The following is a 23,821-nucleotide window of genomic DNA, read 5'->3' on the forward strand; positions in this document are numbered from 1 at the left end:
ATGCATGAGGTTGGGCCCACTATTTTACACTTTATGGTATGGTGGGCTGGAGTCGGCCATCCATTTTACCCTTCCTGTTTTGATGATGTGGGGCCCACCAACTCTGCCCAAAGCCCCAAACACATGTATTTGGGGGCCTCCATTTTACACGTCATGTTTGATAGAGCGGGGCGCACCACTTTACACCCATGCATAGCATGGGCCCCGAATACTAGTTACTAGTCTATTTTTAGTAAATTGTTTATTGGATTTATCACCAATATTTTATATACGAGCCTTGATATCAATTTACCCCTCGTAACCTTTCTTGATTAAGTTTCATCCAATGTCTTCTACCATCAGATTGATGCAATATGTATCTGTAGTTTAATTTTAAGTTTTTAACTTCATGTAAATTAGATATATCAATTGAGAGGTCCGATGATCTACTTTTTGATACTTTTGTAGAGGCTTCGAATTTACCAGCAAAAGTGTGAAACCTTTGAAACGACTGTGCATCCTTGCACATCATGCCCATATGCCTGGGATGAACCTTGTTGTCCACATCGTCTCGTTATTGAGGTATGCAAACTCCTGCTGGTCAAAATGCTATGGATGCGTACATCCATAGGGATTACTCCCTCCCTAAAATGGCGTGGGGATACCCTATTTCATAAAAAAAATGCTAGATGCATCATGATGTTTATTGGTATCTTTATTTGTCAACTACTAGGTGCCTGGGGAACGTGTTTTAGGATCTTACAGCCTTGATGATGTAAGGGAGTATTCACCTGTCTACTTACCATCAACATCTGAGGTACATTACTTAGTTTTCCATTCATTATGTTGAATCTGAAAACAGTAAGTGTAGGCTTTTTGAGAAGTTCCTGACTTGAATCCAAGATTCCTTGTATTTTGCCTTCAATCTTGCATGGTGTGGTCTTGAGTTTGTGGTGAACCCAACATAACCTTTAATTTTTCCCCTACATATTGGATTCACAGGATTTTTTATTTGCATTGTTATGTGTGAACCTTATGGTTTTCAATGTTAGTAGTAAATGAGGTTAGGCTCTTCTCATCACTAGTTGCATTTATAATTATTACTCCTTTTGTGGGCGCTATGATCTGCTGACCTGAAATTCATTGCTTAAGCTTCCCTGCTTGTCATTTCTTCTTGACTATGAGAAATCATGGTTGTAGTCTAAGACTCTAACCACAGTTTTACCTTTCTTAAAAACCAATAAAATCTAAAAATATAATATTCTGCGGAATCAAATTTAATTAATCCTTTTGTGGCCCCAACTGTGATTTTAAGCTAGGGAGTAGATAAATTATCTACTCCAGGGAGTACCTACTATATATATATATATATATATATATATATATATATATATATATAAGGATTTGCTAGCATCCATCGCTGATGGTCTGTTGCATGTTAGATGAGCCACCTCATGAATGAAGACAAAAGCTGCTGTAAAGTGAGCCTGTGTGGCTGTTCTGACATGTAACAGACCATCTGCGATGGACGCTAGCAAATCCCATGTGTGTGTGTGTGTGTGTGTGTGTGTGTGAGAGAGAGAGAGAGAGAGAGAGAGAGAGAGAGAGAGAGAGAGAGAGAGAGAGAGAGAGAGAGAGAGGTTTTGATGTACTTTTCAAGAGGCTAACAAATGCTTATATGAAATATCTCTTTTGGGGTTTCGTTTTTAGGCTTTACTTAGGTTTATACATGGCTGAAATTGATTATACCGATTATTAGGATAAAAGTTACATTTTAAGGTGTTTTGGGCCTATATGTGTTTTGATATACTTTTCAAGAGGTTAATGAATTCTTATGAAATACCTCTTTTGGGGCTTTTGTTTTTACCCTAGCATTGTTTGTATTGGATTGTTTATCTCTTTCTAGCATTGTTTGTATTGGATTGTTTATCTCTTTCTAGCATTGTTTGTATTGGATTGTTTATGTGATTGTTCATTTTCCAGCAAGTTTTCTACTTTTGTTGGATTCCTAGTTGTTTACCTGCATCAACATTGTTTGTAAATTGTAACTTATACTTAGTTGTCGCTGCAGAAACCTGAAAGAAGATTATTTTTCTCCACGCGTGCAGAGAGAGCAATCAAGGTGTACTCTTCACCATTTGGCTCTTGTGGCTGATTAGAGGAATTTTTGACATATGCTAATTAGAACAATTGGTTTTATTTGTGTGCTGCAGGTGCTTAGTATCATTTCAAATTATCACATTCCAGAAGATATGAAGGAAGCTGGTTTTCCCGGCTTCAAAGAAAAAAAGCAACTTAATCAGAAGGAAATATTTGTCGATTTTAGTGAGAGAATCACAATACATTTGTCATTTATTGGGATTTCCTTGATTAACTCTTCTCCACAGGTGCATTGAAATTGCATTTGATCTTTTCTTGTTATGAACAAAACAACGTGTCATTTAGTATTTCTATGATATAGCAACAACTATTAATACAGGGTAGATTTATATTTCCATAGTGACTTAGTCCCTACATTTTCCATCCCTTGATGTTTATATGCAGGAATTGGTTTTTGCGTGTGCAAAGGATACCAGGATCAATTTATTACAGAGTGTGGATCAGCAAAAGCTTTCCATTCAAATCTCTTCTCTGCAAATCGATAACCAGTTGCGCAACACTCCATATCCTGTTATTCTATCCTTTGATCATGAACCTAGAGGAAATTCCACTCTCCTAGTAAAAACTAAAGAGGATAACTCGAAGACCAGGAATGAAAATGTTAGCCTTACTGGTTTTGAAAATACATGTGAACCCATTTTCTGCTTAGCTGCTGCGAAATGGAGGAACAAAGAAAGTTCATTACTTTCCTTTGAACATATTAATATAAGGTAACTACCACATTATAACCAGGCTTTTTTTGTTAATGCTGGGATTAATACTTTCAATAATACATACTCCATAAAATGCTTGCAGATTGGCACCTATTCGTATTGAGTTTGAAGAGCTAGTGCTTTTAAGCTTGGTTGACTTTGTTAGAACTGTAAATTTAAATTTACAGAGCAGAACCGAACGGCGATCAAATTCTGAACTGCAGACTATGGACAGTGGTTCTCGTGGTGGACCAGAGTTCTTTCCACATGTTTGGGATTATGAGTCTATGAAAAACATAAGTTCAGGCCAATTTCATTCATTGAGTGTGTCTCAATTCCTAGAAAGCCACGGAAGCTTTCCATCATTACCATCTGTAGTTCCAATTGGAGCTCCTTGGCAACAAATTTTCCTCCTGGCAAGAAGGCAAAAGAAGATATACGTTGAAGTGTTCAATTTGGCTCCTGTCAAGTTGACTGTAAGGTGATTTTGTTTTTGATATTTCTTTCTGATGCACCACATAGCTTCGTAGAGATCAAGAAAGATCTGATAACTACTTTAGGTGGATACTATAGCAAGCTACTTCCCCCTGGTGCTATCTCACAATCTATTAAGGGGCCGTTTGATAAGCGGATTTTAGAATCTTGGATTTCCTTAAAATCTTGGATGGGAGACGAGTGAAGGAGACCGTCTGTCGTTTTCTAAATTCTCGCTCTTCTTTCCATCAAGCGAGAGAATAGGAGATCGTCCCGTGTTTCCAGGTTTTCGAAATCTCAGGATGGGGGAGAGACTTCTAAAACCTGGATTTCTTACTTAAAATCCAGGATAATGGATTGTAAAATCCAGAATTTTACACCGCTTTGAAACTAAAACCTGGATTTTAAAATCCACGTATCCAAACAGCCCCTAAATGTTCAATGAATTATCTTTTCTCATTCACATTTTCCATATTACAGCTTCTCCAGCACCCCATGGATGCTTAGAAGTGAAGGTCTTACTGCACCAGAATCACTTGTTCTTGTCAGTAGCGCTGCTGTTCAGGTGAGAATGTTGACATATTGTTGTCTGCTTGGAAACGAACACCCCATGCCCATTCTTTAATAACATTATCCATTTTAATATTTAAATTGAAGCTTTCAAATTTATAATTTTCTCTTAAAATCTATTCTCCAAGCATATATACTAAATGTGTCCGCAGATGGAAGTATAAGAGGATACTACTGAATATTGCTGCCTGACTGGAAACAAGCAATTAAGTTTTGATTGGATCTGGTTATTGGAATGGGATATTTGTATAGAGAAAACCACCTTGTTGAAGTGCAAATTTCATAAATCCCTTATAAAATTATTGGTTGTGTTGTTTGTACTTGAACCTCAACTCAACTCAACTCAACTCAACAGCTCAACTAAGCCTTTGTCCCAAACTAGGTTGGGTCAGCTAATGAATACTTTAGAAAATTTTCATGAACAGGTCTATCTCCTGTTTTGATACCGAGAGAAATTTCTTCGAAGTATGAAATAATGGGCTTGAACCGCAAAGGAATTTTCATAATATTGTACTTGAACCGCACAGTAATTTGTAACAAGTACACACAATTGAGAAAATAAATTGCAGTACTAGAAACTTGTCTCAACTATAAGAGAGAACTATAATTTACTATTGTTGAATCAGTGTAATTTGCTTATGTGGGACAAAAGGGCGTACTTGTAATTATGATATATATTTTATTAATATAATGTCGTTGGTAGGGGAGTCATCTAACTCTCTCGTTCTCTGTATTCTCCAAAACCCTATTTCTCTCCATCCCCTCTTCTCTATAGTTGCTATTTTCTCATTCCTTCTTGTATTAGAGCAGGTTTTTTCTCTTTTTTCTGTGTGTTTTCCTCTGCACCCAAATAAGTGGCATCATCATGCCGTCATACAAACATGTCTTGAAACCAAAAGATGTTTTTTGTTTTGACCCAAAGAGACCAAAAGATGTTGAAGGTCGATGGAGCATGATTTTACAAGATTTATGGTGTTTTTTTAGGATGTTTGGGTATTCTATTGTGTTATTTCCTTGAAAATATGTGGAAAAAAAAATAGCTTTGATAAAAGTTGAGTAATGTGCTCGATCAAGGGTTTGTGTTGGGGGAAATGATGAAGGTTTGGACGGAAATAAAAATCCTATGAGACCAAAATTGATCTTATAGGATTTGGAGTGGTGTAGAGGGATTGTGTTTTTTTCTCTCGATTCATTTTTTGCCCTCGTTGAGTTTTCGTTTTTGGATCGTAGTAGGTCAGCTAATTGTTGTTGGATCTTGTCCAGGGTATGAGCAGAGGTTTGTTTGTGCTCGACTATGGGTGTGATGCGGATTGTAGGCCCCAATAGGTGGCATAGTTGCCCATTAGGACTTTTAGGAATTTATTTCCATGTTATTTAGTTTCTAGGATTTTCATTTTCATGTTTTAGTTTTTAGGCTTTTATTCTCCATGGAATTTTATTTCGATTGCCTATATATGGGCCTCGTGTATTAGAAGATTTTTGATGAATTGAGTACAGATTTCTCTCTAAAGATCACTTCTTCCTCTTTCCTATTCTGTTGTATTCTTCTTCGCTTTTCTTCTCCTTCTCCTTCTCTTCCCTTCTTCTTCTTCTTCTCCTCTTTCCTCTATTTCTCTTCCCTAGCCTACATCATATTTGGTATTAGAGAAGATCTAAGCATCTACGGTAAAAATCTGCATTTTCGCCGTGAAAATCAGAGCAGATCTTCTGAGGGTCATTCTTAAGGGCTTCTGAGCAGAAACGAGGCCAAAGAATCAAATTTCTTCTCTGCCCGTTACCACCACCTTGCTTCCCAGAAAGTTGTGTGACTTTGGCCATTTTCATAGGCACCAGAACCAGTTATTTCCTCCGCCACAGTCTGAAACATACCCTAAACCAGTCCCAAAGCCTCTTAATTCAACCCCTGTCACTCCTTGTCCAAGCACCAAACACCCCAACCAATCCATCCTTCTTTTTCCCTTGAACTCTCAGCCCTATCCGACGTACAAACCCCTTACAATTTCAGTTTTTCAGCCCCTTTCCATATCCCTAGCCCGCCATCTTTTAGAACCCTAATCCACCTTAAGACCCTAAACCTAAAACCCCACCTCCTTCCTCTCCAGCCCCGTCCTTCCATTCAAGCCCAAACCCCAGCCCACCTCCTTCCTTTCCAGCCCAAATCCCCAACCCATCTGACAATCGACAAGAAAAAAACCAAGAAACCCACTTCCTTCACCATCGCCAGTGCCGGACGGGCCACCATCGCTCAGCTTTTTCCATTGCAAATCCATGCACCACCGCCGTTTGACGCCACCTTTGCAACATTGTCGTCAACAGCCCTACATCGTCGCCTGCATGCCGGAGCCACGTCACACCACCACCACCCTATGCTCTTTCGTGAAGAAAGAGGCGTTGCTTCTTGCATAAGTTCAGAACCGGCTAAATAGAAAAAAGTAGAAAACCCCGCCCCCTCTTTCCCTTGGACACCCCCCTTTTTCCCATGGACCACCCCTCTCTATTACTTGTAAATGGTCACGTGACCACTCAAAGAGAGATGAGAAAAGACGGGAAAAAGGAAAAAAAGTAGAATTTTTCTTCTCTCTCCATGTTTCTGTTTATCTCTCTTCACTTGGGCAATTTTGATTCGGAATTTGGCATTGCCATTAACACGAGAGTTGACCAAGACGACTTGAAGAGTCTATCTAGCCCACTCTTAGTAGCGAACGCAAGCATTATTTCGAGCAACTTTCATCGTCCATCTGTTTTCGTCCGCTTTGGTCAAACTGCTAATCCGAGCCATCCAGGAGTCCGATATGAGATCTACAAAAGACATTGTTTTCCTTTGGACATCACGGCCAGATCTGACGGTTGATTTTCATTGATTCCATCTTGGGCCATGCTACGTTGATTCACCCCACTATGACTGCACCACGGGTTCCATATTTCCATAGGTACGACCCTCAGGATGAGGATGCATGTCTACGATGGATTGCTACCTTTGAGGAATACCATGTGTACTACAACCATAATCACCGAGTGACCATTTGCCTAGCTAGAGAGACCGTGAGACAAGGCGCCCAATTGTTGTGGAGGGACATTGTGACATGGCGTTGTTACTTAGGCAAACCACCATTCCGTCATTGGGAGGTGGTCTGTGATGAGTTTATGAGAATTTATGAGCCAGTGGTATATCGGTATGAGCAGAGGTTGGACATGAAGAAGCAGTTCAACGTGAATGAGAAGCTGCAGTCCGTCATGAAAGAGAAGCCAAAATTGAAGCAGCGAACAAATATCTAGAGCATCGCATGCGTGAGTGGGTTTGGCAGAGCTACTTAGCTAGTTCTTCTCCCCTACCACCTGTTGATGATGTTATTTCTCAAGGAGAAAAGGAAGTTGCTAACACTATTGAGGAGCCAGATGCCAATGTTGTTGAGACCGTATAGACATTGAACCTGAGCTTATGTCAGACACAGAGTCAGAGATAGCGGATACCGATCCAGAGAGTCATGATGCATTGCCTGAGCATGGAGAGCACGCGCAGTCCACTAAGGATGTCGATTCAATATCATTACATGAGCACCGTGACAATATTGATTCTACAATACATGCTTTGATTGAGGTGATTATGGAGATTGAGATCGAGGATTTAAGTGCACATGACGATCATCTGGAGGATTGTCAGACTGACATCACAGAGCCTGATTCGGTTATAGGGGATGACTTTATTGCTGATTCTACTGGACCAGATGAGATTACAAAGCAAGGATTGATGCTACCCATAGCTATCACTCCAATCCATGAGGAGTATGTTACTATCTTCCCAGTCAGTTTACTTCTCTGTAGCGGTTCGTCTTCTACTGATTCTGCATTGGCGATTTCTTCCCTATCGCTCCACCGGCATTTTAGTTTACTCTCACGTTTGTCATGAGCATTAGACATCAGGAGTGCCTCCAATGGATTGCGACTTCAACTGCTCAAGTGGGTTGCCTACATTTTTTATCCGGGCGGACTAGAACTCGAGGGCTAGTCTATTTCAAGAGTGGGAGAATGATGGGGATTGTAGGCCCAATAAGTGGCATAGTTTCCCATTAGGACTTTTAGGGATTTACTTCCATGTTATTTAGTTTCTTGGATTTTCATTTCCATATTTTAGTTTTTAGCCTTTTATTTTCCATGGAATTTTATTTCCATTGCTATCTGTTAACAGGTCTTTAGGTCTTTATTGTAGCCCAAGGGCATACTTCTCTTTGTACTTCACTCTTTATTATTTATATTACATGAGTGAGGGGGAGAACCCTAACTCAATCGTTTCTCTCACTCTTTACTTTCTCTCTTTTCTCTACCTCTCTCAGCATGGTATCAAAGCTCTAGGGCATGGATGCCTAGGGCCATTTTTTTTTTCTTTTCTTTTTTCCCTAACCCTAACCTTAACCTCCACCTCTATCTTCTCCATCCCTAACCCTAACCATAACCCCTCCATTCTTTGCTACAGTACCTACTACAGTAAATTGCTACAGTGTTGCCATAGTACCCGCTACAGTACATTGCTACAGTGAATCGCTACAGTACTGCTATAGTAAATCGCTACCGTTCCTGCTACAGTACCCTCTTTTCCCCACTCTTCCTTGCCCTAATCTGATCCATCATAATCTCTTCTTCCTCTTTTGGGTCATAGCTATGCCCTAGATTTTCTTGTTCGGCTTGATCCCTATCTTCATGGTGTTGTTCTGAATTTGTACTTACATCATTGCGATGTTTGTGGCTCGGAGTTGTCTTGACTTTGTCTTTATGTCGTGAGGCTATCTCATGTCTCCCTTATGCATATGTTGTCCTCACGAAGCCGCGGTCTATTAGCTTCCTTATAGTCTTCATCCCTGTCTCTACTTGCTCGTTGTTGGTCCTCTTCAGTCTTCTTCCCGGTCTCTTATGGAAGATACCCCTAGTATTGAGGACCCTACCATTCGTACTCCAGCTATGGCTACTAGTTTCCAGCCGCGTCAGGCTGCGTCGTCGTCTCTGTCTTCGGTGGATGCGTCATTCCCACCGATTACCACTTCCCGTCTTGATGGATCCAACTATTTGACTTGGAAGATTGCTGTAGAGACATATCTGAAGGCCCGACGAAATATTTCTATTATTCGTCGTAATCCCCTTCCTGAGACTGACCCTATCTTTGATGATTGGGATGTAGATGATGCCCTTGTTCGTACACTTCTATGGCAGAGTATGGCCCCTGCCATTGCTAGCACCGTGGTGGATCTCCCTACTACCAAAAAGGTATGGGAGCACACTGCGGCATTATATTCTGGTGAGGGGAATGTCGCCTGTCTCTGCGACACTTATTCGCGCTGGATGGGTCACAGGCGCGGTGATTCTACAGTCCATGATTACTACAGACAGTTTGTCTCCTATTGCCAGCAGCTGGATGCTCTTATGCGTCTCACCATTGATCTTACCACGGCAGCCAGACAGCGGGATCAGCTCCGTGTTCTTCATTTCCTTAGGGTCTTGGACCAGAGTTCACTCATCTTCGACAGCACATCCTTTGATTTGATATTGTACTCACTCTTCAGGAGGTATTTTTACGAGCTCAGCACTGTGCACTTGGCATTACTGTTCCTACTCCTGTGGATGTCTCGACTACTGCTGCTTATGGAGCCGCTGACCGCCCTTCCCGAGGAGGAGGCATTCTTTGTCGCGGCCAAGAGGGTGGCCGTGGAGGTCGAGCTCGGCCCTATTGTACTCATTGTAGGCGTGAGGGTCACTATCACGAGACATGCTTTGATCTTCATCCTGAGCTGCGTCACACTCCAGATCCTCGTCAGGGCCATACTGCACATTTTGACCTTCCAGATTCGCCTGCTCCTATTGACAGCCCCTCACAGACACCACTGGCTACTCCGACCGATCAGATGGTCGTCTCTCGTGCCGACTATGATGAGCTATAGCGTTTCAGGTTTGTCAGCCGCCCTCCTACTGCTGGTCTTGTTCAGCCAGGTAGTTCTCCTGCTTCGTTCTTTTCTAGTTCTAGCTCCTGAATTATTGATTCGGGAGCATCTCATCACATGACAGGTACCCAGTCATCCTTACATGATTTTCATCATTTTGTTTCACGTTCTATTACTCTTGCTGATGGAAGTACCTCTCCTATCACTGGTGTTGGCAGTTGTTCCCCTTCACCAGGCATTACATTATCATCTGTGCTCTGTGTCCCCAAGTCACCTTTCAGTTTACTTTCTGTTAGTCAATTAACAAAGCATCTTCATTGTTCTATCTCATTTTTTCCCTCATATTGTCTTTTTCATGATCTCTCGATTGGGAGGACGATTGGCTCGGGCCGTGAAGTCGATGGCCTTTATCGTCTCGACTGCACTCCGTTCCATCCGATTCTACATGGCTCGGTCGATGCATACCAGTGGGACTGCCGTCTAGGTCACCCGTCTATGGAGCGTTTACACAGGATTTCCTTCGTTTCTTCCTCATCTGTTAGGTCTTTTCAGTGTGAGGCCTGTGAACTTGGGAAGCATCATCGCGTGCCATTTCCCTCTAGGACTGTTAGTCGGGCTTCACACCCTTTTGCTCTTGTTCATTCTGATGTATGGGGTCCTACGAGGACTACCTCTTTATTTGGATTTCGCTATTTTGTGGTCTTTATTGATGACTATTCACGTATGATATGGACTTATTTAATAAAAGATCGTTCTAAAGTTTTTTCTGTATTTCGTGATTTCTATGCTGAAGTTAGTAATCAATTCTCATGTGTTATCTAATGTCTTCGCATTGACAATGCAAAGGAATATTTCTCTTACTCAAATGGTTTTCAGGAATTGCTCTCTTCGCGAGGCATTCTTCATCAGCCCCCATGTGCTCATACCTCTCAGCAGAATGGAGTGGCTGAGAGGAAGCTTCGCTCCTTGTTAGATGGGACCCGGACACTACTCTTTCAGATGCGGGTCCCTAAGACCTATTGGGTTGATGCTGTACTCACAGCATGCTACCTGGCGAATAGGCTTCCCTCTTCGGTCATTGGTGGCACCTCTCCGTTCTCGATTCTCCGTCCTACCTCTGACCCTTTCCCTCTTACTCGAGTTTTTGGCTGTCTCTGTTTTTGTTCACGTTTTTGGATCAGGATTAGATAAGTTGGATCCTCGGGCCAAACGGTGTATCTTTCTAAGTTACTCTCGAACCCAAAAGGGTTATCGTTGCTACAGCCCTCTCCTGGAACCATCCTTTGTCTCGGCGGATGTTACATTCTTTGAGACTCAGTCATTTTTTTGTCCGTCCATCTCATTGGATCCCTCCCCCTCTACACTTCAGGAGGATTCCTCGCATCCTCCTGTTCTTCCCCTTCCGGTTCTTCCTGATCTCATCCATGTTTCTACACCTCCGGTGTCCAGTTCCTCCCCTACAATTGATTCTACTGTTATGCCGACGTCAGCGCCTTGTGCAGCCCCTCTACCTCCACCATTGAAGCAGTATCAGCGTCGGGCCAAATCTGCTGCTCATTCAGCCCCGCCCGAGCCATCATCATCTCAGCCGGAGATCCCCACTTCTGAGGTACATTCTGACTCTCCCATTGCCTCTCGCAGTACTGCTCATCCCATTTCCTCTTTTGTGTCTTATGACTTTCTCACCCCTGTATTTTGCAGTTTTGTTTCGTCATTGTCCTCTATTTCTCTACCTAAGACTCTACAAGAGGCACTTGATCATCAAGGCTGGCGGGCGGCTATAGATCTTGAGATGCAGGCCCTTCAGGCCAATCGGACATGGGATTTGGTTCCTCTACCATATGGTGCTCGCCCCGTTGGTTGTCGCTGGGTTTATGCAGTCAAGCACCTTCCTGATGGCACAGTTGAGCGCCTTAAGGCTCGACTTGTTACCAAAGGGTACACGCAGACATATGGGATTGATTATGGCGAGACTTTTTCACCAGTTGCGAAAATTCCTTCTGTCCGTGTCCTGCTATCCCTTGCTGTGAATCATGGCTGGCATCTTCATCAGTTGGATGTAAAGAATGCCTTTCTTCATGGTGATTTGGAGGAAGAGGTCTATATGGAGCAACCACCTGGATATGTTGCTCAGGGGGAGAGATCTTCTCTTGTTTGCCGTTTGAGGAAATCCATTTATGGTCTTAAACAATCTCCGAGAGCCTGGTTTGGGAAGTTCAATGCTACACTTATTCGCTTTGGCATGAAGCAGTGCGGAGTTGATCACTCCGTCTTCAGTTTTCAGTCTCAGGCTGGTTGTGTTCTGTTGATAGTATATGTGGATGATATCATTATCACTGGTAGCGATATAGGTGGCATTAAGAGGCTCAAATCCTTCTTTCAGACAAAGTTCTCTACTAAGGATTTGGGTCGTCTTCGGTATTTCCTGGGCATTGAGGTTGCCTATTCGACTAGAGGTATCTACCTCTCACAGAGAAAGTATGTTATGGATCTTCTTGATGAGACAGGTTGTTTGGGAGTCAAGCCTGCCTCAACTTCTATGGACCACAATATGAAATTACTCCCTGATGAGGGAGTCCTGTTAGAAGATCCAGGGCAACACAGACGCTTAGTTGGTAAGCTCATTTATCTTACTGTTACACGTCCAGATATTACCTTTGCAGTTAGCGCTGTTAGCCAGCATATGAGCTCACCTTGCACTTCACACTGGGCTGCTGTACTTCAGATATTGAGATATCTGAAGAGTTCGCTAGGTAAAGGGTTGTTATTTCAGAGGCATGGGCACCAGAGAATTGAAGGATACACTGATGCAGACTGAGCAGGATTTCCGGCTGATAGGCGGTCTACTACAGGATATTGCACATTTATTGGAGGTAATCTTGTTTCATGGAGAAGTAAGAAACAAGATGTCGTGTCTAAATCCAGTGCCGAGGCAGAATATAGAGCTATGTCTCATACGAGTGGCGAACTCATGTGGCTACGTTCCTTACTTTCAGAGATTGGATTTCCTCCTTCTTCTCCAGCTCAGTTATACTGTGACAACAAATCCGCCATTTACATTGTCACGAATCTAGTCTTCCATGAGAGATCCAAACATATTGAAGTGGATTGTCATTTCATTAGAGATTTGATTCAGCGAGGCTACATATCTCTTGTGTTTACCAGATCTACAGATCAATTAGCAGACATGTTCACGAAGCCTCTAAGTAGAGCTAAGTTAGTTGATAATTGTAACAAGCTAGGAATGTTAGATATCTACATTCCAGCTTGAGGGGGAGTGTTAACAGGTCTTTAGGTCTTTATTGTAATGCCCAAGGGCATACTTGTCTTTGTATTTCACTCTTTATTATTTATATTACATGAGTGAGGGGGAGAACCCTAACTCAATCTTGTATCTCACTCTTTACTTTCTCTCTTTTCTCTACCTCTCTCAACACTATCTAACATTGACATATGAGTCTTACAACCATTGTATCTTGTTGGAACTTTATAAAGTTGTGATGACATGTTTTTCACCTCTGTAATTTATAAATGAATTCGTGCATTTTTTTTTAATTTAAAATAACCCAGAATTTCTCTAGAACGCAGGCCGGCACCTTAAATTTTATTAATATGATAAAAGTGTACAAAGAAGGGGACATACCACCTTACCTCCTGAGTCCAGACCCGTAAAACTAATACAAAGAAACTGAATTCTTTTTCTTTTTTTTTGATTGGTAAGAAACTTAATTCATGCGTATAAGTAAATGTCTATAAGTGCATCCTTATTTGTATATATTTGCAGAGAAATTATACAATGAAAGGCCTTATAAACACTTAATGGTGGTATTGTAGAAGTACCACCCTTGATATTTGATCCAACAGCAGCTCCTCAAAAAGACTTTGATCCAACAGCAGCTCCTCAAAAAGTGAGCTGCTGTTGGATCAAATATACGGCCCTTCATCATATAATTTCTCATATTTGCATCCTTTTTATATTTGACAATGTCTCTTCCGGTGTGATATCAATGTGCAAGGATTGAGCTTGTCTTGCATCTTCACACATCCTATTTTTAAGGACACAGTATTCATATTGTAACTACTGTAATGAGTAGGCTCAAGATTATTTCTACACTTCCTTTAGGAGGATTAGTATTTTATGTATGAAGGAGGCCGACTGCAAAACAAGCATTGTACTAGTTTCTCTATATTTCTTGATTCTATTTTACAATTTAAGGGCTTAAAAAATCATGTCAATTTTTTATTTATGTAGTCATCAGGCTGAGGAGATAGTGATAGTTATAAAGTTGTGATAATGTGTGCTTCATTTGTATTAGTGAATGTGTAAATAATGTGCATATTCTTCGTACGTTTATTTCTTTTCTCACATGTGACAATTTCTCAATATTGATAACATAATTTAATAATAGAGAGGTTTGATGGCTCTCGTTGATGTCGAGGGAGCACCCGTTTATCTCAGACAACTGACTATTGCACATCATATGGCTAGCTGGGAGTCTATCCAAGAGATCCTTATCCGACATTATACTCGCCAGCTCCTTCATGAAATGTACAAGGTAACTACTCATTTCTTTTTCTTGAGCTTAGCTTTGTCTAAAGAATTTGTTTCGAATGTTGTTATATAGTCCCTTTGACCATTTTGTTTTCTTTTAATGAAGCCTAATTCATCATATATCCCTCATTTGCTTTTCTTGTATGTCTAATAAATTCAATGTAGACTCGTGCAATTTTACAAAATAACAAGCATAACCGTGCACATAAATCTCGTTATGCCAAAGCCCTTTAATTGGACCTCAAAAATTTTTAAAACATGGTACTCTTTAATACATCACACTTACAATAGTTAAGAGACAAGTCTTGGACTTGATCCTCTCATTCATTCCTCAAGTTCGTGTTATTTGCTCTCTCTCCCTTCTACACCTTATTAAAGGTTGCTGTAGTTGTTATGCTACCAAAGCTCTGAGAGATCCATGACATCAAGCAAAGAGATTTTGAATCAGTTATTGGAAAACGGCCATGGATGAGTAACTATGTGCTCTCCAGGAAAGTCACATCTGGGACATGCCCACCCAATGCATTAGTTATTGGAAGCCAGTGGGTCTCTTCAATCAAACAAGTCTCTGATGGAAGCTTGGATAGATGCAATGCTTGTCTGGTTGCTCAAGGATATTAACAAGAGTATGGCAATGATTATGAAGAAATATATTTTCCAGTTGATAAAATGACCATTGTTCGTACTCTGATTGTCATTGCATCTACACGGTAGTTGCCTAAGTGCCTATTTATCAAATGGATATCAAAATTGCTTTTTATATGGCATTCCCATTGAAACAATATGCATGGCCCCACCACTTGGGCTATTTGCTCCCACATTATCCCCTCTAGTTTGCAAACTGAAGAAATCTCTTTATGGACTTAAGCAAGCATTGCGAGCATGTTTTACAAAATTTTGCACCGCAATGGTTTCTAATAGGTTCCAGTAGAGTGCCTCCGATTATTTCTTCTTCACACATCGTCGAGAATTGGGAATCACTATCCTATACATCTATGTTGATGATGTTATTATCTTGGAAAATGATCATGATTGTTTTGTGCAAGTGAAATCCTTTCTGCAGTCCTCATTTCCAACGGACTTGGATTTTCTTATATATTTTCTTAGACTAGAAGTCACAATCTCAGAAAGAGGAACCCTTGTCAATCAAACCAAGTACACCCAAGACTTGATCACTCTTAGACATCTAATAGATGAAGTGGTACTTGGCACACCACTCAATCTTAATGTGATATAACGTTAATAAGATGGTGTGTCTCTTGATGGTTCAACTGCATACTGAATACTCTTGGGAAATTTGGTTTAATTCACGAAACCAGGTATTGCATACTCTGTTCAGATAATGAGGCAATTTGTAATTTCACCTCGAAGTACTCACCTCATAGATATGCATAGAATCATCTAATACTTACGATGGACAGCGGGTTTGGGACTCTTCTTTTTGTCCTCTTCTTTGGAATTGGCTGGTTATGCTGATTCGCAATGGGCAGGATGCCCTGAGCCCCTAACATGTGCTCTACTCAAATGCTGGTTACTGTATGTTCTTGGCAGATTCTTTTGTCTCCTGAGAAACAAGATGTTTCCAAATCATTAGCTGAGGTAGAATACTGCTCCATTTCAGCAGGATCCTGTGAGCTTGAATGGCTCCAAGCACTTATCTCAGACTGAGGTATATCACTGCTTACATCCACCCCTCTTCATGGAGATAATAGGAGTGCAATTCAGATCTCTACCAATCCCATTTTTCATGAGCTCACAAGGCATATTGAGTTGGATTACCACTATATCCGCCAGTGCTAGGTGGATTAAATTACCATGTGTCTTCAATAAATCAGCTTGTTCATATTTTCACGAAAGCAATGCCTTGTGTTCGGCATGATTTTTTGCTTGCAAATTAATGCTTTATGATCCAATGCATCAATTTGAGGGGGAGTGTGGAACATGAGCAACTTATATACATCATAACATGGTGTATATGTCACATGGTGTTTATTAGATATATACCTTTCTTAAGTGTATATAATGAAATGGAAGTTGACTTTTATACCCTCATCACTTATACATTGTAATAAGGGTACTTTTGTAAATGTAATATATCACACTTATTTTATAACAGTTGTAACAGTCAAGAGACGAGTCATTGACTTGCATCTCTCATTCATTTCTCAAGTTTGTCTGGTTTTCTATCTCCCTTCTAGATCTTATGAAAGGTTGTTGAAGTTGTTAGGCATTCAATGCCCACACCCTTCCTTAGGTTACCCCAATGATTTCCCAAAGTGTCTCCCATAAAATTTCATTCACGATATGGGGAAAATACACCTATCCAGATCAACAACAATATCTCATATTTCTTTGAAAAGCGCCTAAACTTCCATGGAGTCTCAACTTTCAGCCATTTAATATCTTGAGAGTGTTGCCTTCTATCCATAACTTGTATAGGCAAAGTCTCAAAATAAACCAATATCTATACCAGAGTTGGGACAAAAATTTGCTTTTGCCTTTCATGCCTAGAGAAGAATACTGATACTTAACTCAACTCAACAAAGCCTTTGTCCCAAACTAGTTGGGGTCAGCTAAATGAATCCTTTAGAAAAAATTCATGAAGAAGATAAAAGGAATCTACCCGGCTCTAATCCTGGTTCTAGTTGGGTTCTTCTACATGAATATTAGGCGTGGAAATGACCCTGCATTTTCTGAAATCTACAGATATCGATACAGGTAACTGATCCATCACAGTTTTATAGTTTATATTATAAAGATTTGCATCGTGCTATAAATTTTATTTTTATTTATCTAGTTCGATTTTTAAATCATCCCAGCATGCTAAATGTAATAAAACTAATACAATGAAACATGGTTAGATTGAATCCTACAAATATTTGTGGTGTATCCTATACTAATATCAATATTGTATTGTGTAGATGATGGTACATTAAAGCATATGCAAGTATTCAAGCTATCCTGGCCTTCAACATTTTCCAAACTAGCCATACTGCCCTTATCCAAAAACAATAGCACATATTATTTTTAGAAGTCCCAGAAGTAGAATGTAGATTTCAGATAAAAACAATATTCAAAAAAAAAAAAAGATTTCAGATAAAAATGTTTGGAAATATTTTTCCACAAATAAAATTCATTTCAAAGAAAAAATAATCGATACCATTTAAAAAAAACGACTAATATAATATTCTAAGATGTCACATTTTTACGAAACCGTAAATTGCAGGTATTTGGTTCAGCTGGTGTGATAGGCAACCCAATGGGATTTGCCAGGAACGTTGGACTTGGCATCAAAGATTTTCTCTCAGTTCCTGCAAAGGGTGCTTCACGAGTATGCATACTAATATTTCGTTTCTTTTATTTATAGGATACTCATAGGACATGTTTGGATTGCAAGAATTTTCTGAAATGTTTGGAAAGGAAAAATATTTCTAAAATTGCTTCCTTTTTTTACACAACAAAAAAAAGATTAATTGAACCAACCCTATTCATTTTTTACTTAAGTGAGACCTTAAATTTATGATAATAACTCTCTAAATTAACTATAACCATGTCATTTTTCTCTAAATTATAGATAGAAAAAAAATCGTAAGAAAAAAATTTCTGTTTGAAATGGTTTTCTTGCAATCCAAGCAGGGCCATAATGTATCAATTTATCAGAAGTTTGAAAATTAAATCTTGCATTCTGCAGAGTCCTGTTGGACTATTTACAGGCATAGCTCAAGGTACTAAAAGTCTGGTTAGTAATACAGTGTATGCCATTAGCAATGCTGCTACTCAATTTAGTAAATCTGCCCACAAGGTACGCAATAAATCTAATATCATACGGTATTCCATGAATTGACCATTCAAAAAAAAAAAAAAAGGGGGTATTCCATGAGTTACTTTCTCATGATGCTCCATCTTTGAGTGATTTCTGCTTGCAGGGTATTGTGGCATTTACATTTGACGAACTGGCTGTTGCCAAAATAGAACAGCAGAAGGGTCTTGATCCACACAGCAATGGTGTACTGAATGAATTTTTAGAGGTACATGATATTATATTATTCCATAATTCTCCTTATAAAGTTCTCTTTGAAACAATACGTCTACTGATAATTTATTTGTTAATTTAAAAAAAAAAAGTACTGATAATTTATTGCAATCTCTTCCTTTCTAGGGCCTCACTGGGCTGCTTCAATCACCAATCAAAGGTGCTGAGAGACATGGGCTTCCTGGAGTCCTATCAGGTAATGTCAGAAACATTGCAATTGTCATCAGATAAAGAATCACTCGTGGTTCCACACAAGTATGCATGCATGAATATATGGACACTAGTATTCTGGGCTCATGCTATGCATGGTTGTAAATTGGTGGGCCCCACCCCATCAAAATATGAAAGGGAATGATGTGGTGGGCCCACCCAAAACCATGTTTTTATTGGGTGGAGCCTACCATTTTACACGAGAGAGAGAGAGAGAGGTTACCGCATTTCTAGAGGAAATGGTTTTTCAATAAAAAAATTCGCATGACAGTGGGAAGAAACATGTTAATTTATATAATAGATGTTTGGTCATGGATGCATTGGTTCCTCTGCAGGAATAGCGCTGGGAACTGCTGGACTTGTGGCTCGACCAATGGCTAGTATACTTGAAGTAACTGGGAAAACTGCTCAGAGCATTAGAAATCGATTTAGTCCCCACCAACCTATCCGATCTCGTATCCGATTTCCAAGGCCTGTAGCAAGAGAACTGCCCTTGCTGCCCTACTCCTGGGAAGAAGCAATTGGGATATCGATGCTTCTAGAGGCCGGCGATTCTGAGCTGAAGAATGAGATATTTGTCATGTGCAAAGCACTCAAACAACCAGGAAAGTTTATAATCATCACTGAGAGACTAGTCTTGGTATTCAAGTGTTCTAGCTTGGTGGGCTTTGGCACACCGGAGTTTCGAGGTGTTGCTAATCCAGAATGGGTCGTAGAAGTGGAGATGGGCTTGGAGGGTGTCATTCATATCGATCGAGAAGAGGACGTGGTAAACATCGTTGGAAGCAGCACGAAGACGCTACCAAAACAGCACCACTCAAAGGGAACAAACACTGGTATGAGACGGTGGGTCCCTCCCACTTCTGTACCCATTTTTCAGACTAGTGTGGCATTGTCAAGCCAGGAAGAGGCAGAAGATGTTTTACAGACCTTATGGTCTACGATTGAATATGGCAAGGAGCAACATTGGGGTGTACGTGTCTTGCGTCAATGTAATATCAGGTGAAGAGAGTAAATCTGTGTGTAAAATTTTCATGTCTTTCTTGTCCTGGCTTCACTTTGAGGTCTTATGATGAGTGTATAGTAAAAAAAGAGGGGTCACACGTGAGAGGGAGTGTTAAAGTATAAATGATTATAAACACCAACTATAGGCTTAAGCTTTTTCAGTAATTGATTATATACTCACTTGATTTGAACTAGTGACCAGACCCAACAACCCACAACCCCTGGTTAACTGCATGTGATTGCACACTCAGCTTGGTGCATTTTGCCGCCATACTGTTGGTTTTAATCTTCTTATGTATTAAAAACTATCATTAACAAAAAGAGAGGAATGCTACTCTTTTTTTTTCTTTTTCTTTTTATTTTTTAGTTATATAGATTTTATTTTTATTTTTAGATAGACTCCTCTCTTTTTGTTAGACCTTTAAAATTGAGGTATTATAATAATCAAAAGGCTATCATGAGCTAAGCATAAAAGTGATTAGTAAAGTGAAGAGTGCAAATATCATTTCCCTAAATAAAAAGATAAAATTTTGAATATCTCATTGGTTTTAGAACCTAATGGCACGACACAGAATTTGGTTCCTATTTGCAAATGACATTATTTTTATCCAATTTTATTTCCAAATGAGACATTAAGGGCTCTTTGGAAGCAATTAACTATATTATTTTCAAGACTATTATCATTAAATTTTACATATAATCATACTTATCTTCAAAACCATTTGTATATAGGATTGTATACAAATAATTTTTAGAGGCATCCAAAGAGGTGTGAAGGCCATATAATTGGAAGATAATAAGAGGATCTGTAGATAGTGTGTGGGGCCAAGAAGTCCTCTCCCTATTGCTAGCTGAACATGTGGCATGCAAGGAGTGGCGATCTCGGCCCAACTTCGAAAAATATTTGCAGGTAGTTTTCAACAACCTAACCCTTTGATCTTTGAAATAAAAATTTTAATTTTGGCTTCGAAAACATTTAAAAATAGCCAAAAGACTCAAAACATAGTTACTAAACTAAATGATCATAGGGAATTTTCTTAATCTGCATGTTCATTCTTTTTATATTACTATTTAACACTATTTCGCATCCTATTTTGTCTGGACAAAAGATTATAAAGCAACGAAAAATAAAATGAGCAATGATAGAATGAAGGGCGCCCTTGCAAAAAACCAACTTCAAGGGACGGCACTTTCAGCAAAAGTCAAAGTTGTTCTACTTTTTATGGTGCCATCCACTTTTTTCGGCGCCATCATAAATGCCCTTGAAGTCAGTTTTTGCAATGACGCCTCTATTCTATCATTCTTTAAGGGAAATGATTTTGGCGCTCCAATGTTTTGATAAACATGCGATTACCTGTTTGTCGTGTAGTATTTAAAGGGTTTTAAGAGCTTTTTGAGAACCGTAAAATCCTCTGACATCCCTTTAAATACTACACGACAAACAAGTGGAGTGCATGTTTATCACAACACTGGAGCGCAGAAACCATTTCCCTAAAATTATAAGCAAAAACACAAATACTAATCAGAAAAGATGCTCCTCATTCTCCACATGAAAAGGGGGGAAAATTAAATATCTACAACTAAATTATAATGATAAATAAAGCGAAAAAAAAAAAAAAAAAAAACACAAAACAAAACAAAACAAAAAAAAATCCTACAAACCATGTAGATTCGTCGATGTTTAAAAACTCACCGGGTCAACTCGGAACTCTACCGAGCTGACTCGGTCTTGGATCGTTTTGACTCAAGGAGTAGAGGAAGGTGCAAGACTAAGATGGAGATTGACTCCATCATCGGAATCTGACATTCGCATAGAAGCAACTGAAGGTCCGGCCATCTGCGGTCGAGGGGCAAACATGTAAATATCTGGCAATGAGTTGAATCGGGCCACACTAACATCGGATCCACCCAAGTTGCAAATGGGTCCGGACCGGCCCGCATGAGGATTCAAAAACGGGCCTGAGAGCCTCCGGCCCATGTGGAATTGGGCCCGTTTCGCTCTTTGGCGCTCCTTCTTGTGTGCATTTTGGTGGCCTCCAAGTGCTTGAGAGTTCACAAATTCCCGGCGGCAGTACTGACATTCAAATCTCCGGCTGTTTTCGGTTGCCGGAATTTTGTCAGCTCCGGTGACGGAAACGCCGAATAGTTTTATGGAGGTCGGATCATTGGCACACGTGTGGTCTGATGAGGTATGTGAGGCTTCTGCCATCGAGAGAGAGAGAGAGAGAGAGTTTTAAACGGCCGGATGTTTTGGAGGACATGAGGTAGTGTTTTAAATGTGTGGCTTTATTTATAAATGTTTTTGGCACTGATATTTGCACTACAATGTTTTGATAATTGCACGAACTCATCTTGTCTTTTATTATTTAAACAGCTGTCAAAAGTTATCTGTTATAACAATTCTAAAAGAGGGAAATGATTTCAGCACAAACATGTTTTGATACAACTAATTAAAAGGAAAAGACAAATTGAGTTCGTGCAATTATCGAAACATGGTAGTACCAAAAGTTCGGATTGTTTTGTCATTTATAAATAGAAGAGGAAATTCTGGTAATCTCAATGTGTGCTCATCAAAACGGTAAGGTGGCTGGAAGCATGGTTCTAAATTTCGACCGAAATCCGAAATTTCGGACCGATATTTCCTGAAATTGGAAATTTCGCTAAATTTCAGAATTTTCAATTAAATGCCATTTTTTATTTTTTATTTTAAAATGTTACAAATTTTCAGCCGAAATTTCAAGCCAAAATACCAAATTTGGGCCTGAAATTTCGGATTTCGTTGGGGTCTGAAATCGGTATCGAACCGAAATTTAAAACCTCGGCTGAAAGTAGCTGACGAGGATGAAATTCTGGTATTGATTACACGTGCTAAGAATTCAAGGTTGCCGAGTTTTATCATTAGTTTCTGAAACTGACGTGGAAAATGCGCCAATTTTTTGGACACGTGTCGGCTGGTGGTGAAATGTGTCGCTCACAAGCAAAGAAAATCCCATGTGATCATCGATGTTTATCCTCTATTGACCGGGACCCAGTGTCGGCAACTCTCTCTCTCTCTCTCTCTCTCTCTCTCTCTCTCTCTCTCTCATGTTTTGTAACTTGATTAGAGAAATGCTTTCATAAGATCTTGGAGATTTTTAAAAAAGAGCTACGAACTTAGGCCATCACCATGTCCCCCTCTCTCCTCAAATTTTCCTTTTTAAGCAATCTTAACTCACACATGACCCCGCCACTTACTAATGGCGTGTCACCTCATCGCTCGCTCAATCGGCCTTGTCTAACTTGGATTTTCAGGTGAGCAATCCGTGACATCTAGTAGTTCATCTCCTGGTGAATGGGTCTTTCCATAGATAAGTTAGTGGAGCAGAAGATAGAAGAAATTGCAAAACCAAAAACCAAATAGAATTTCCACCGCTTTGATTCACGGATTTCCCAAAACCATAATACACAGACTAGAGAATATGAATAGTTAAAAAACGTCAAGTTATAGGCTTTCAATGCATCATGAACCTTGTTAAAAGATCCATCACTGTTTAAATTGTTTAACTCAAGATTGGTTGATTAGTTATAATGACTTAAAATCGGGTGCTACATGATCAACTGTACGGAGTTTCTACAATTGTAGGGTTTTGAGTACGGATGCAGATGCAATTTTGGGTCAGATCGAGTTGAGCTTTTTCCTTAAAATTGAATTGGATTCAACACCAACTCGACCTAATATTATGATTAAAGCTCAACCCGAATTCCCAAAAATCAAACTGAGCTGCACCCCTAGTTTTGAGTCTAGGATGGTGTCATGGGCAATTGTTAGCAACCTTCAAGTACATATTGGCTGCGTCAAAACATGCTTGACCCATTCAAGCAAGAGCTCATAGCGCCTTGTGATAACTTGTAACTTTGATGTCTCCCATTCCCTTTTTTGGTTTTTTTACCCTTTGAAGCATGATGAAGGGTCCAAAATGTCTTGAACACAAGTCATTTCTTGCTTTAATACGACAAAACATGAAAAGCAAGGTGGGGTAGGAGATGAATGATCTTTCAGTCTCTTAGGAAGGGCGAGGCATCTGTAAGATAATGGGGGACACCCCCAACAAATAACACTCGAGAGAGGGAGAGACCTGCGCTTTCAAAACTACAAAAATGTACCGCCGCTCCTGTGGGGACACATGAAAGAAATGGAACCTTGAAGTAAGGGATATCCTACTTTATTTCTATCTAATCA

General features: G+C 39.9%; 1 protein-coding gene across 5 annotated transcripts in view; it reads left to right on the top strand.

Annotated features, from left to right (window-relative positions):
• The window catches only part of LOC143852521 (vacuolar protein sorting-associated protein, putative (DUF1162)), a 133,999-nt gene extending 114,205 nt beyond the window's left edge, over positions 1-19,794 (top strand). For 4 of the 5 annotated variants that reach the window (XM_077361923.1, XM_077361926.1, XM_077361924.1 and 1 more), the window contains 13 exons: positions 448-561; positions 713-796; positions 2,051-2,101; positions 2,193-2,366; positions 2,524-2,849; positions 2,935-3,312; positions 3,786-3,870; positions 14,212-14,358; positions 17,581-17,685; positions 18,046-18,156; positions 18,281-18,382; positions 18,514-18,583; positions 18,933-19,794. In XM_077361923.1, the coding sequence (XP_077218038.1) occupies positions 448-561; positions 713-796; positions 2,051-2,101; positions 2,193-2,366; positions 2,524-2,849; positions 2,935-3,312; positions 3,786-3,870; positions 14,212-14,358; positions 17,581-17,685; positions 18,046-18,156; positions 18,281-18,382; positions 18,514-18,583; positions 18,933-19,603 (2,418 nt within the window). In that variant the 3' untranslated portion in view covers positions 19,604-19,794. Of the gene's footprint in view, positions 1-447; positions 562-712; positions 797-2,050; positions 2,102-2,192; positions 2,367-2,523; positions 2,850-2,934; positions 3,313-3,785; positions 3,871-14,211; positions 14,359-17,580; positions 17,686-18,045; positions 18,157-18,280; positions 18,383-18,513; positions 18,584-18,932 lie in introns of those variants that run through there. The other variant, XR_013236781.1, reaches the window with a different exon arrangement.
• The last annotated feature ends 4,027 nt before the right edge of the window (positions 19,795-23,821 follow it).

Source organism: Tasmannia lanceolata, unplaced genomic scaffold (assembly GCF_043159265.1).
Source record: "Tasmannia lanceolata isolate RefF3 unplaced genomic scaffold, GAP_Taslan_0.1 ptg000019l, whole genome shotgun sequence".
In the NCBI taxonomy this organism is placed as follows: domain Eukaryota; kingdom Viridiplantae; phylum Streptophyta; class Magnoliopsida; order Canellales; family Winteraceae; genus Tasmannia; species Tasmannia lanceolata.